The sequence below is a fragment of the Globicephala melas genome, chromosome 1 (genome assembly GCF_963455315.2).
Source record: "Globicephala melas chromosome 1, mGloMel1.2, whole genome shotgun sequence".
NCBI classification, from domain to species: domain Eukaryota; kingdom Metazoa; phylum Chordata; class Mammalia; order Artiodactyla; family Delphinidae; genus Globicephala; species Globicephala melas.
In genome coordinates this window covers 81,777,221-81,790,825 of record NC_083314.1, presented here as the reverse complement: position 1 = coordinate 81,790,825, position 13,605 = coordinate 81,777,221, and the positions used below count along the sequence as shown (strand labels likewise).

Below are 13,605 nucleotides of genomic sequence, written 5' to 3'. Positions count from 1 at the left end.
CCTTTTAATGTACTCCAGTTTCACTTTTAAAATGTCTGTGGGTGTGGTCTCACCAGTTCAGGGAAGAACAGTAGTAAATTCCAGGACATTACAGTTTTTTAATGATGACAGATATAGTTAAGTCTTTTGGAAGCCACATCATTCTGCTGATTCATATTGAGCCTACTATCCCAAACCCCAAAGTTTTTTCTCATGTTTTCCTAGCCAAAACTTTCTGAAAGAGGGAACATAAAGGGGGGAAAGTAAGACTTTGAGTGGCTGAATCTTCTTCATTCTGGACTAGTCTTTAACCAGCTCTTAATTTTTGTCTGAAATGAAATCACAGCACTTCTATATGTGACTTTCTCTAACTATAATGAAAGAAGATTAAATTCTTTTGCTTCACAAATATGTATCAGTTGTCTGAAATCTAGATGAGTGGATTTTAATCTGGAGTGCATGTGTGAATCACCTGGGGAACATTTTCTCAACAATTTTATGTAAGCCCCACTTGAGACTTATTAAGTAAACACCACCAGGCAAAGCATGCCTATTTTTGGAAAACTTCCTAGTAGATTCTGCTATATGTCCATGGTTATAAGTTACTACTTTATATTCCCTCAAAAATTAATTTTTGAGCACTAATTTTGTACCAGGCACTGTTACAATCATACATGCTGTCTCAGCTATTTATAAGCAAGAACATAAACATAATTAAACAAACCACTAAGTAATTCGGTAGTCATCTTGCATGGTCACTTACCTTTAAATACTTGAGTGACCCAGCGTCCTTGGAGCTCTGAAATGGGCATAATGGCACCCAAGGGCTGGATCAAGCCTATGATTGCAAGAGTTGGCTTTTCTAGGTTAGGAGGGAAGACCTTTTTATACAGGGATATCTTGTTTTTGACTACTTTGACAGAATCTTCAAGAAAAGGAAAGGCAAAGCTATAGCCTGTAGCAAAGATAACAGCATCAATGTCATCCTCCCTGGAGCCATCCTCAAATATGGCCGCTGTCTCTGTGAATTCCTTCACGTTTGATTTCACCTTCACCAAGCCAGAAATTATACAATTTGGCAGAAAGTCATTTACCGTTGGATGCTGACTCAGAGCTCTGTGAATGATGATAAAGAAGGAGAAATCAAGAGAGATCATGAGAGGGAAAGATCATTACCATGTAAGTAAAATTCTATTTTGATTGAGGTGGTTAATCAATATGCCAATAGTCTCCCTTTATTCATGAAATTTGGGAAAGGTCTAATGTATACCAGCTTGATAAAGGTAAGGATCTCAGAGTACAAGCTGGACCCTGGATGGCATTGAAAGAGAAGCTGTTGGAGAAGTGAGGGAAGGATTGTTTTATTTGATGAGTACGTGCATAGTTTCTCAAGGACTGATAATGCTCTCAGTGATATAAGGCCACAGTCTAGTAGCTTCTACCCATATGTCAAGAAATCTGCAGAACTGGACTATCAGCATTCTGTTGAGTCCCTTTTCCTCTTCAAAGGCCCAAGAGCCAGGCTTGGACCATCATTTTCCAAAAGATATAATAAATTGCATGTGTATAGTGACTTACAGTTATAAACTGTTTTTACATACATTAACGTATTTGAGTCTCACGCAAACCCACTGAAGGAGGCAGGACAGTTGTCATTATCCAGGTCTTATAGACGAGGAAACTGAGGCCTGAAGAAGTTAAGTGGCTTGCCCAAGGTCACACAGCCTAGGATTTTAGGATTTATATCAAATGTTTTTTTATGAACTCCCTTGAGATACTCTAGGCATGGTAAGTAGTGTTTCCTTGAAATAACATAGGATAAAGTGCAGAATCTTGGACCTTTCTAAAAGCAGTGTGAATCCTGGACCCTGTGTTAACAGGCTCTGAGAATCCTCAGCCCATCATGTTCAGACAGAGCTGGCCTCTTCTTAGGAACAAGATATGTTTAAACAGTATTACTGGTTTGCTGCATTTAGTAATTCTTTGATGCAAACCTTTAGGTACAGATTCTGTTCTCATTCCAACCTCATCATTTCATCTTTCTCTCCAAACTTACTCCTGTTCACTAACAGTACTACCATCCACATTGTTGCCCAAGCCACAAAACTGTGAGTCTTACATCTGGTCACCAAGGCCACGCTTTCTCCTCTTAACACCCCCAGGATAGTTTTACTTATGCTGTTTCACCTGGGCCATTACAGCTGTCTCTAGCGCCTCCTGCTCCATCCCCTTTCAGTCTATCTTCTACATCATTTTTGGAGTGATTGTTCCAAAATGTATTTATTATTGTGTCACTCACCTGCTTAAAATCTTTCAGTGGCTGTGGGCTGTCTTCATTCTAAACTTTTTATTTAGCAGAGCACACAAATATTTTCATATATCTGCCCAGTGAACCAGGAGATGTACTCAGTCACTCTTCCATCTTTGCCTGTAGTCCAGCCAAACCAAACTGTGTGCAGGTCTCAGAGCATAATGTATTTTTTGCTATTCCAAGACCTTGCATTTATAATTAGAATGCTACTTCCTTACCCGGTTTGTTTGACTATATCTTATTATTCTATAAAGCCTCAATTTATTTTGTGATCACCAAACTTATGGATGCTACAGTTTCCATAATTGGGTGAAATAAATGGCTGAACGTTTGGGGAACACAGTCTCTAAGTATCACCCCACTGGTTAGTTTCAAAGGAAAAAAAATCTTTACAAAAGAGAAACCTGGTAGACCACCTAATCCAAGTTGTCAAATTTTACATCATTAATATGCAATAAACTGCTATCATATGGCTCCTGATGTGATCCTCCAAGAAGGCACAACATAACCTATGGATACTCACACCAAAATTGTTTAACCTAAATATAATAAAGGAAGAACAGCTATGAAAGTCCAAATTTAGAGACTTTCTGCAAAACAAATGGCTTGAATTCTTAAAAAAAAAAAACCCATGTCAAGAAAATGGAGATTTATTTCAGATTAAGAGAGATTAAAGAGGTATGACAACTAAATACAATGGTGTAATACCTGACAGGACCCTGGATTTAAAACTATAAAAGCTACAGGAAATTCCCTGGCGTTCCAGTGTTAGGACTGCAAACTTTAAGCAATGCAGTGTGGCCAAACAAATAAATAAATAAGCTACAAATATTATTGAAACAATTTGGAAAATTTGAATATGCATTATATTAGATAATGGTATTTTATCAATGTTAAATTTACTAAGTGTGATAATTATGTTTATGTAGAAGAATGCCCTTTTTCTTAGGCAATATATGCTAAAGAATGTAGGGTAAAGTGTGGTATTGACTGCAGCTTACTCTCAAATGTTTCAGAAAAAATTTATGAATATATGTATGTATATATGGAAGCTATATATGTGTGTATCTATCTATCTCCAGAGAGAGGGAGAGGGAAAAAGCAAATATAGTAAACCGTTAATAATAGGTGAATCTAAGTGAAGGGTATATGGGTGCTCATTGTACTTACTATTTTATAGCAAGTAAATCTAAACATTAAAAAAATTAAAAGCTGGAGGGGAAAACAGCATTTAAAATCAGCTTCTAGAAATGCTGTCACAGTCTACCTTCTAGGCTGTGTGAGAACTCCTATCTTTCATACTCTCATAGCACTCCATGCATTTCTTTATCATATTCTATTGTCTATCTTCTTGTTAGAGTATTAAAGGAAATATCCATTTCTCAAGTCTGTCATTTATTACTTGTGTGATCTTGGGCAAATTAGGTTCTCTAAGTGTCAGTTTTTATATCTGCAAAATGGAGATCAAAATAGTACCAACCTATAGGGCTGTTGTGAGGATTAAATGAGATAATGCCTGTAACTCATTTAAAACCGTGCTTGTCTTATATTAAGTCCTCAGAAAGGTACAGTGTTATTAGTATTACTATTACTATTAGGTCTTTAGTCTCAGTATTCTCATGCCAGTATAATGCTTGGCTCATAACAGATGCTCAGTTGTTTGTTGGATGAATGAATGAATGAATGATGCATTGCCCGCTACTACCATTTTGTTGTTGCTATTGGGCATCATGTAAAAAGAACTGGTACCTCGGGGAATGATAAAATGGTTAATGCCAAGGAGAATTATAGCCTGAAAATTACAGACCAGTAGATCTTGGACTTCTGTGGGGGAAAGGTAGAAATCTAATCTCAGATTCTGTGGACTTGCTTAATGTAAACATAGAGGTAACCCTACTATTAGCTATGTGAACAGTCCTTATTCTTTGCCTTGGCTGTTACTGCCCACCTCCCAGCCTGGGAACATACCTGTGTTTAGGCTTCAGGCCAAACATTTCATGATCAAACCTTTGGTTCATCTTTTTTTCCAAAAATGTATTTGTTAATGTTTGACCACAAATCATCTTCATAAAATATTTAAATCGAGAAGAGAATAACACATCAACAGGATATCCATAGTCTCCGACACGATTGAAGATCCAAGCCCCTCTTCTGGTGCTGAGGAAAACCTGAGGCATGGGGAAAAAATGTTTGTTTTTGCCATTCTCTGACTTATTTCTCTGAAGGAATGGGAACCCAGTTTCTTCAAGATGAACTTCAAACTCATTAGTCTGGCTTTTTATTCCCTGGCAATATATATATTTTTAAATTTCCTGCCATTTTCTTCTCAAACACTAAGCTTACAATTAAATTGGTGTAGTCACTGACCAAGACTATATCTTGCTCTGAACTACCAGTGCATTTCTGTTTAATGTCATTATGCCTCCCTGAAAAGCCTCCTATCCCCTTCATTCTCCAAAGCCTATTCATTTTTCAGATCCAGATCAAGTCTGCCTCCTCCATGAAGATACCACTGACTGTTCTGGCTGCTAACTTTCTCTCCATCTTCTGAACTTCTCTAGTACTTGTCACCTGTCCAACTCATTTAAAATCATGCAACAGTAAAGCTGAAAGCCACTGGACATCATTTGATCTGAAATCTTCTGTCTTTTTTTTGCCTTTGATATTGTTTGCAGTATTAGAAAAAAGTATCATTTATACTGATATTTAATATTATATATTCTTATCTTTTATCTTTCCAAATGTGTTTTCTCCAAGGTGGGAGGTAGAGCATATACATCCTTTAGTCCCCAGCCTATCATCAGCATCACTTCCTTTTATTGAGAATTGTAACCTGTCAGTCACTGTACTAGGTCCTTTATCTGTATTTTTGTTTGATCAATACAACAACCTCTTGAAGTAGGTATTGTTATGTCCATTTTATGGATGAGAAGCATGGAGAGGATGAATAACTTGCCTGAGATCATATAGCTACTAAATGATAGAGCTGAATTTCCAACCTAAGTCTAACTGACTCTGAAGTCTGTGCTTAAGTAATGTTTCATCATTTATTTAAGGGAAAAACTGAAGATTGCAAGTAGCACAACAGGGAACTGGTCTGTCTTTCTGTGTTATCTGCTGGCTAAAGTCCACGTACTAAAAGTTTGGTATTCAGCTACCTGGCAAAAGCATCACTTTCTCTAGATTATAAAACTAGCTGGAGATATTTTCCAGGGTTGTAAGCTATATAAGTACATTGTTTTATGGTCTCTTGTCTAAGCCCTCATGTTAAAAGGTGACCTGTCTACAGAGGGATAATCATGTACTTCATACATACATTCTCACCCAAGGTGACCTTAACTGCTATCATAAATAAGCACTTTTACATGTCACCGTTGAAAGAGCCTGTGTGTAGTCTTAGAAGTCAAATGGTTTTGTGTGCAGTGTGTATAACTTTTTAAATATAGGTTATGAGTAATATAAATGCTCAGAGCTTCATTTAAAAAGTTCTCTATGTATAAAATAGTGTCAATAATACATAGGTCACAAAGCTTTCTCAGACACAACCACCTTACCTCCACCCGCTCTTCCTGCCTTGTTCTTTGGCAATTTACAATTCCTCAGTGCTTGTAAGGCCCAGCTCCTCTATAACTGACCATTTAACAAGCCAATGGTATTAAAGAAAGCTCATGCCTTCGGTCCCCACCACATACCTGGTACATTCTTTTATCATAGCACCCATACCCTTTATTGTTTATATACCTATTTCCTAATAAATGCTTGTTGAATTAATTCATGGAGTAATATATAAAATTAGTTTTGTGGTGATAGATGGGGATAGATCTGAGAAGAAGTGTTATTGAATGGAGTTTGTGGGTAAAGTTCATTTCACAAAGTTGTGGCATTAAACTTCTATTTGGGGTGGGATAGGGAGGGTGGGAGGGAGGGAGACACAAGAGGGAGGAGTTATGGGGATATATGTATATGTATAGCTGATTCACTTTGTCATACAGCAGAAACTAACACACCACTGTAAAGCAATTATACTCCAATAAAGATGTTAAAAAATAAATTAAGATAAATGCCAACCCTAAAAAAAATAATAATTTTAAAACAATTTGTGGAGAAGCACAGCTTAATTAAAGTTACTGAAGAACAATCAGGCATTTACTTATTGCCAACAAAGTTACGATTCAATAAAGACGTGAATAACAAAATATATCAATGATGTCTTTTTCTAGGAATTTATAATTAAGATACTTTTTTCACAGTTCAAAAGCTATGATACAAAAAACAGAACAAACAAAGCAAAAAACCTCAAGGACATAGAAATTGCTTTAGTGTGAATGTTATTCTGTGTTACCTAATGGTATGCAAAGGCTGGGGAGAGCTGCTTGCATGTGCTACAATGTAGATGCTTTTCATACTGGTACCCATGTTGTCTCTAGAAGGATTAGACTTCTTTTTTCCATTCGGGAAGTGATGAAGAGTGAAGAGGAAAATTCCTCCAACATCCTATTAGTGAAAAGCTTTCAATGACTGAGTACACTTTCCTTCAGATAAGAGCATTATCACTTCTACTGGCCAACAGGTGATCCACACTCTGAATGCTGCATTCTAACAAGCTCTCCCAGCAGTCACCTGGTCTTCTTCAGAGCCAGAAGCACACTCTGAAGAGACAGCTGAGTGAGATTATGAGCACAGTTTGTGGTCATGACCAAATTCCTTAGTGTGAGGCCAAGTGAATAATGGGAATCTAACTTTTAACCTTGGCTCCATCACATCATCAGTCAAAATGTTGCCAACTGAGGCAGTGAAACCAAGCCCTGCATTTGCCATTGGCACTGATGGGCTGTGTGCAGGTATCCGTACACTCTGCTGGGTCCACCTGCAGCTTCCTTGGTGAAGCAAAGTAAATAATTTACTAATTCAAACCTGCTTGGCTGTGTGGCTAATTTCCACAGCCAGATCGCTTCCAGAATTCCCAATGCCAATTATAATGACTCTCTTTCCAGTGAAACTCTCTGAATTCTTATAATCTCGACTATGGAAGTACTGTCCTTTGAACTTCTCAATTCCTACAAGAGAAGGGAAAATAATTATTGGGTGATGGTTTATCTGATATAATTTGTTAAATCATTCACTTTTTTGCAGTGTGTAGAGTTTATGCATATATTCTCCATATGTTCTGCTTTTACTCAGGTGCACTGTTGCCTTTCTGAATATTTTGCCTGTTTCCTTTTCCCATAGCCTAAGAGTGGAACCTTGTGATTTCCTTATCATAAGTAGTCTGCTTAACTCAGGATCTGTTAGTATTTTGGACCTGTGGACTCACAAATCCAAACTGCTTCAGAAAACCTCCATTCTCTTTTGTCTTTTCATCCTGTTTATTTTTCTTTTATTGAAGTATAGTTGACATAATATTATATCAGTTTCTAATGTACAACATAGTAACTTGATATTTATATAGATTATGCAACATACAAAGTTATTACAATATTACAGTCTTTTGACTATATTCCTTGTGCTGTATATTACAGCACTGAGACTGATTTATTTTATAACTGGTAGCTTGTATCTCTTAATCCTCTTCACCTATTTTGCCCATCCCCCACCCCCTCTTTTCATCATCTGTAAATACCTACTTCCATTCCAATTGGAGTACATATATTCTTATATACTCTAAAGTATACATAGAGTGCTTTTTTCCCCAAAGAATGAAAATCCAGGTCAAAGACTGTTAATTAAGCTCTTTCTTTAAGCTTTATTTTCTTCCTTAGAAACTCAATATTTCTGTTTCCTCAATTGCTAAAAAAGCCCTCATTCAGGTTGAAGAAGACTTGGTAAATATATACAATGGAATATTACTCAGCGATAAAAAAGAACAAAATACTGTCATTTGCAGCAACATAGATGGACCTAGAGATTGTCATACTGAGTGAAGTAAGTCAGAGAAAGACAAATATCATATGATATCGCTTATATGTGGAATCTAAAAAAAATGGTACAAATGAACTTATTTAAAAAACAGAAATAGACTCACAGATGTAGAAAACAAACTTATGGTTACCAGGGGGGAAAGGTGTGGGGGAGGGATTAACTGGTAGACTGGGATTGACATATACACACTACTATATATAAAATAGGTAACTGATAAATACCTACTGTATAGCACAGGGAACTCTTCTCAGTACTCTGTAATGACCTATATGAGAAGAGAATCTAAAAACGAGTGGATATATTTATATGAATAACTGACTCACTTTGCTGTACAGCAGAAACTAACACAACATTATAAATCAACTATACTCCAATAAAAATTAAAAAAGAAAAATTCCCTCATTCAATCTAATGCAGATCAACTTTTATCCTTAAAAAACTAAAATTATTGTAAAACTAAATATAGAGCCTTCTAATTTTCCTCTAGTCCCCCAAATTACTGGTATCTCTACTTCCTAAATAGCGTTAATACAAGTTACCCCATCACTTTTCAGAAGAATATGCAGAATTAGGATAAGCTTTATTTCATCCCAAGATAGGCATCACTCAGACCACATTCCTCCCATTCTTTAGGGATCAGGTCACAGGCATAGTTCAAGTGTCTTCCTTCCTTGTAGGCTACTTACCAGGGAAGCTTTCCAAGGGTAAGTGAGCATTGGTGTGATGGCCAGTGCAAACCATAACTCCATCGAAGACATTCACCTCCTTTTTCCCTTCAGATACCGTGACCACCTCCCATTGGCCTGAAGTGGAGAAATCAGGCTGCTTCTTCACACTGCACACAGTGGTCTGAAAAGAAAAGGGGTAGCTACAGGGCACTATAACCACAGCCTATATAGTGGACATCTTCCCTGACAGGACTCTCCTTGCAGAGGGTAAACAAACGGCTGATACCACATAACAGGCTCATGCAGGGGTATTTGATTTTCATACTCCACAAATCAGAACTTTTTTGTTTGGGGCTGTGGTCAGAGTGAGAAAACTTCCATGAGGCAAGCTAAATAAAACAGAGTTGGCAGACTAATGTTGCACTCTCCTCTGCTTCTAGAGAAGTGCAAATTACTAGTTCTCTGGACCATACCCTAGGGCAATGTGATACTTGAATAAAGTTTGGGCTTCTCTTGTGCTTCTGAGACACTCCATGCACGAAATGCCTATTCCTCCCCCATACCCCCAGACATCCTGAGACCCTCTGATGCCTTCTTACCGCAAGTCCTGTTCTCACTGTCTGGCCTTAAACTTGTGACTGAGCTAGAGGGCTCCCTTTCCTAACAGAGTAGAAAAACATCTCAGTGACTCATATTTTATGTAAATGAACCTCTCTGACTCCCATAAATGCCCATTTTACAAGTAACTATAAAGAAAGAAGGTGTGAGATGGGATAGTCAGTGGCACAATTTTTAGCTTTAAAAAATAATAATAAATATAGGTTACTCTACCCAGGTTAAGGAAACATTAAGAATGTGTTCCTGTGCTTCTAGGGTTTATGCCATAATGTCTTGGTTGACTAATAGAGATACCCCTCTTGTATACCTGAGACATCATATACTACTTATAGTTCCTCTCTATCATGTTCTTACTTTTACACAGGCTGGTGCTTCTGCCTGAATAATCCTTTTACTCTTTCTTCATTTGGAGAAACTCACCCTTCAACATTTAGCTTGGTATTATCTCCTCTAAGAAAACTTCCCTGGTGTCTGATGCCTCATGCCCTGATGGGCTGTGTCCCTCCTCTGAGCTGCAATGTATAGATTTCAGTGGCATTTATCACTCTAACTCTTTATTTTTATAATTATGTTTACAATGAAATTTCTCTTCATTTTTCTATCTCCTTAACTAGACTGTGAAATCACTGTTTTTTTGTTTTTGTTTTTCTGTCTTCACTGCTTAGTATGGTAACAAACCTGTTTGTTTAAAGTGTTTAAACACAATAAGTGTTTAAAGAAGTGAAGAGAAGGACCACTAGGCTGTAAATGACTGACTTTGGAAGTCGTCACTGGATATTGCCATTTTAATTTTGTCATTAAACAAAAAAAGGCATGATTTAGTAGAATGATCAGAAGGTAGAAGATTTGGGCTTTTTGCCAGCTGTCAGAAGTATTGATTCTTTTATGGTCATGGTTTAGAATGATAGGAATATCACAGAAGACTTTACAGCAGGAAGGAACCAGTGAAGTGATCTAGTACAATAATCTTGTTTTACAAATAAACTTAAGACATATCGGCATTGAGGAACTTACTTGTCTGAAGTCACAAGTTGATTAGTGGTAGAGCAAAGACTAGAATTCAAGTTTTTGCTTCCCAATTCAGTGTTCCTCCCTCTACACCAGAGTTAACTTATTTGTTCCCTCATAACTTTTCAATACCTACTTCACTGGGTTGTTGTGATCACATAAATAATGCACTGGAAAGTACTTCAGAAAGTATAAAAGGGCTAAGCAGCAAGTTGTGGAAACAGAAGGTTTTGAAGTTCCCATGCCTGTCAGTTCCCTTCATTGTTTTATTGTAATCAAATGATATAGAATGAAGGCAATGAAATGAAGGTGGCTTCCTGGATCTGCAGTCAAAATACATAGAAGAGGGACCTTTCCATGAATATTTTCAGACATAGAGAAGACATAGAGTAGAATCTGTCTGGATAGGATAGATACATGAGCATATCAAACCAATCTATACATAAGCACTGGTAAATGAGAACAGTTATTCATTTACTTGAAACTCCGAACACAGAGATACCCACAAAATTCCCTACCTTAAACCGAATGTACTTTAGAAGGTCAAATTCTTTGGCATACATCCTGAAATACTCCAGGATCTGGGAGTTATGCATGAAGTTAGGATAGTGATCTGGGACGGGATAGTCACTGAAGCACATCATCTCCTTAGAAGTGTTGATGATCACTGACTTGTAAATACTGGCCCTTCCTTCTTCAGGTTCTTCCTGCAGTAAATAAAAAGCATTCATAGCAACTTGAGAATTAAGGTCATGGTTTATAAACAGCCAACAAACATTTGAAAAAGTTTTCTGAAAGAAATGCCAATTAAAAAAAGTCCCCTCCCCACAACCCTTCACATCTCCCAGTATTTGTGCCCTCGTGCAGTCTCTTCCCCTTGAATCTAAGTTGTCTTTATGACTTGCTTTTGACCAACAGCATGCAGTTGGAATGATACTGAATGGCTTCCAAGACTAAGTGATAGGTAGTCTTGCAGCTTCTGTCTGGGTCTCTTAGAAAGCTTGCTCTGGTGGAAATCAGCAGCCACGTAAGATGTCCAGCTACCCTGAGACCACCATCCTGTGAAGAAGCCTGAGCTAGCCACATGAAGAGCATGTTTGGGATAGAGAGATGTGCAGCCAGCCCCCAGAAGTTCTAGTTATCCCAGCTGACGTTCTAAATATGTGAGCAGAGGGGTCATAGCACACGTCCAGTCCCAGCTGTCACCTGATTGCCATGACATAAGACTCCAAGTGAGACTGCCCATCTGAGTAATAGTCTTTTAAATAGTATATATATTTCAAAGCCTAGGGAAGTTTCAAAAGTTTCATACGCTTGCCACATTGTTCTCCAGGAAACACTGTACTAACTTACATCCTGTCCACTATGTGTTCTCATTTTACCTCGTTTTTACTAAATTAAAAGACAATTACTCAGTGTTAGCAAAAATGAGGTGAAATGAGATCTTAGTACAAGGTTTTCTGGACAGCAATGTGGCAAGAATATGAAACCCTTGCAACCTGCCTTTTAAAGAAAGATTCAGCATTGTAGACAAAGATTTATGTTAAAGGATGTTAATGATAGCATTATTTATAACATAAAAATGAAATAAGCTAAATGCCTGCAATATTGTGATTTATAGGAAATATATATTTGGTCATCCAGATGGTCAAAATATTTTTCTCATATATATTTGGTCTTTCTCCACAGTTCCTAGCTCAGAGCTCCCAAAACTCTCCTAATTTCCGAAGTGTTGAGAGTGATGAAAAGTACCCTTTGTTATGTTAATATGCTGACTTTTAGAAAGCAACTAAGGATGGGGGCTGGTTACCAATGGAGCAAACCCTGTAATTAGAGGGTTGTAACTTTCAGTTGCCTATCCTCTGATCTCTGGGGCGGGGACAGGGCCTGGAAGTTGAATCAATAACCAATGCCCAGTGATATCATCAATCATGCCTATGTCATGAAGCCTCTATAATAACCTAAAAGAGTGGGGTTCAGGGAGCTTCCAGGTTGGTGAACCAAAGAGATTAGGGGAGAGCGGTGTGCCTGGAGACGGCATGGAAGCTCAGTGTCCTTTTCCCTATGTATGTCTTTCATTTGCCTGTTCCTAAATTATATTCTTTTACAACAAACCGGTAACCTAGTGAGTAAATGGTTTTCCTGTGTTCTGTGAGCAAATTAATCAAACCCAAGGGGTGGGGATGGGGGTGATCATGGGAATTTCTGATTTATAGTCAGTTGGTCAGAAGTATAGGTAAAAAACAACCTGGACGTGAGACTGGCATCTGAAGTCCAAATCCAAGGAAGGGGTCATTGGAACCTCCAATCTGTAGCTGGTTGGTCAGAAGCCCAGGTAATAACCAGGACTTATGACTGGTGTCTAAAGTGGGGTTGAGGAACTGAGCCCTCGATCTGTGGAATCTGACACTGTCTCTGGTTAGATAGGCATCAGAATTGAGTTGAATCCTTGGACATCCTGTTAGTGTTTGAGAATTGTTTGCTGGTGTCTGGGGACCACGCACACACACATTGGAATTGGTCTCAGAACCATTTAATGCCCAAAAAAATTCACTGTAATTTTGAGAACCACTGCTCCAGATCCTTGCTACCTAAAGTACGATCTGTGGACTAGCAGCAGGGGCATCACTTGGAAGATTGTTAGAAATGCAGACTCTTATGCCCCATCCCAGACCTACTGAATCGGAATCTGCCTTTTAACAAGATCCTCAAGTGTTTCAGATGCATCTGAAAGCAGAGAAGCATTGCTCTAGCTGATATCAAACCCCAGTTCACTGTTCTTTCCCCAGCAAGGTTAACTTCTTTGCTTCCTCAAAAACTTCTACTAACTACCTCATGGGGTTGTTGTAGTGATCACATAAAATAAAGCAGTATCTACCCAGATTGTTATATTAGTCTGTCACTGAGATATCACAAACCATGACTTTTCAACTCTATTATATTTTTTAAAAATTGTTTTGATTATGGAAAATTACCTTAACCAATTTGGGCCCCCTCTTCTCTTTTTATTCCAGAAAAAGATATATGGATGTTACTGAACATTGAATGGCCACAAAGGAGAGTGTTCACTGGCTTTGCCCACATTAGAGATGATTTTCCTCC

General features: G+C 37.9%; 2 protein-coding genes across 3 annotated transcripts in view; one reads left to right on the top strand and one right to left on the bottom strand.

The window, feature by feature from the left end:
• The window catches only part of CHD1L (chromodomain helicase DNA binding protein 1 like), a 134,148-nt gene that overhangs the window by 25,213 nt on the left and 95,330 nt on the right, over window positions 1-13,605 (top strand). Inside the window, exon 2 of one of the 2 annotated variants that reach the window (XM_060300411.1) lies at window positions 902-1,158. The exons of the other annotated variant lie outside the window; for it this stretch is intronic. Within the exon in view, the coding sequence (XP_060156394.1) occupies window positions 1,080-1,158 (79 nt within the window). The 5' untranslated portion in view covers window positions 902-1,079. The remainder of the gene's footprint in view (window positions 1-901; window positions 1,159-13,605) is intronic. 2 annotated transcript variants of the gene reach the window in all.
• FMO5 (flavin containing dimethylaniline monoxygenase 5) overlaps window positions 1-13,605 on the bottom strand; it is a 28,372-nt gene that overhangs the window by 7,039 nt on the left and 7,728 nt on the right. The window contains exons 2-6 of the mRNA XM_030869233.2: window positions 11,022-11,210; window positions 8,896-9,058; window positions 7,205-7,347; window positions 4,259-4,458; window positions 743-1,095 (exon numbers count right to left, since the gene is read on the bottom strand). Coding sequence (XP_030725093.1) covers window positions 743-1,095; window positions 4,259-4,458; window positions 7,205-7,347; window positions 8,896-9,058; window positions 11,022-11,210 — 1,048 coding nt within the window. The remainder of the gene's footprint in view (window positions 1-742; window positions 1,096-4,258; window positions 4,459-7,204; window positions 7,348-8,895; window positions 9,059-11,021; window positions 11,211-13,605) is intronic.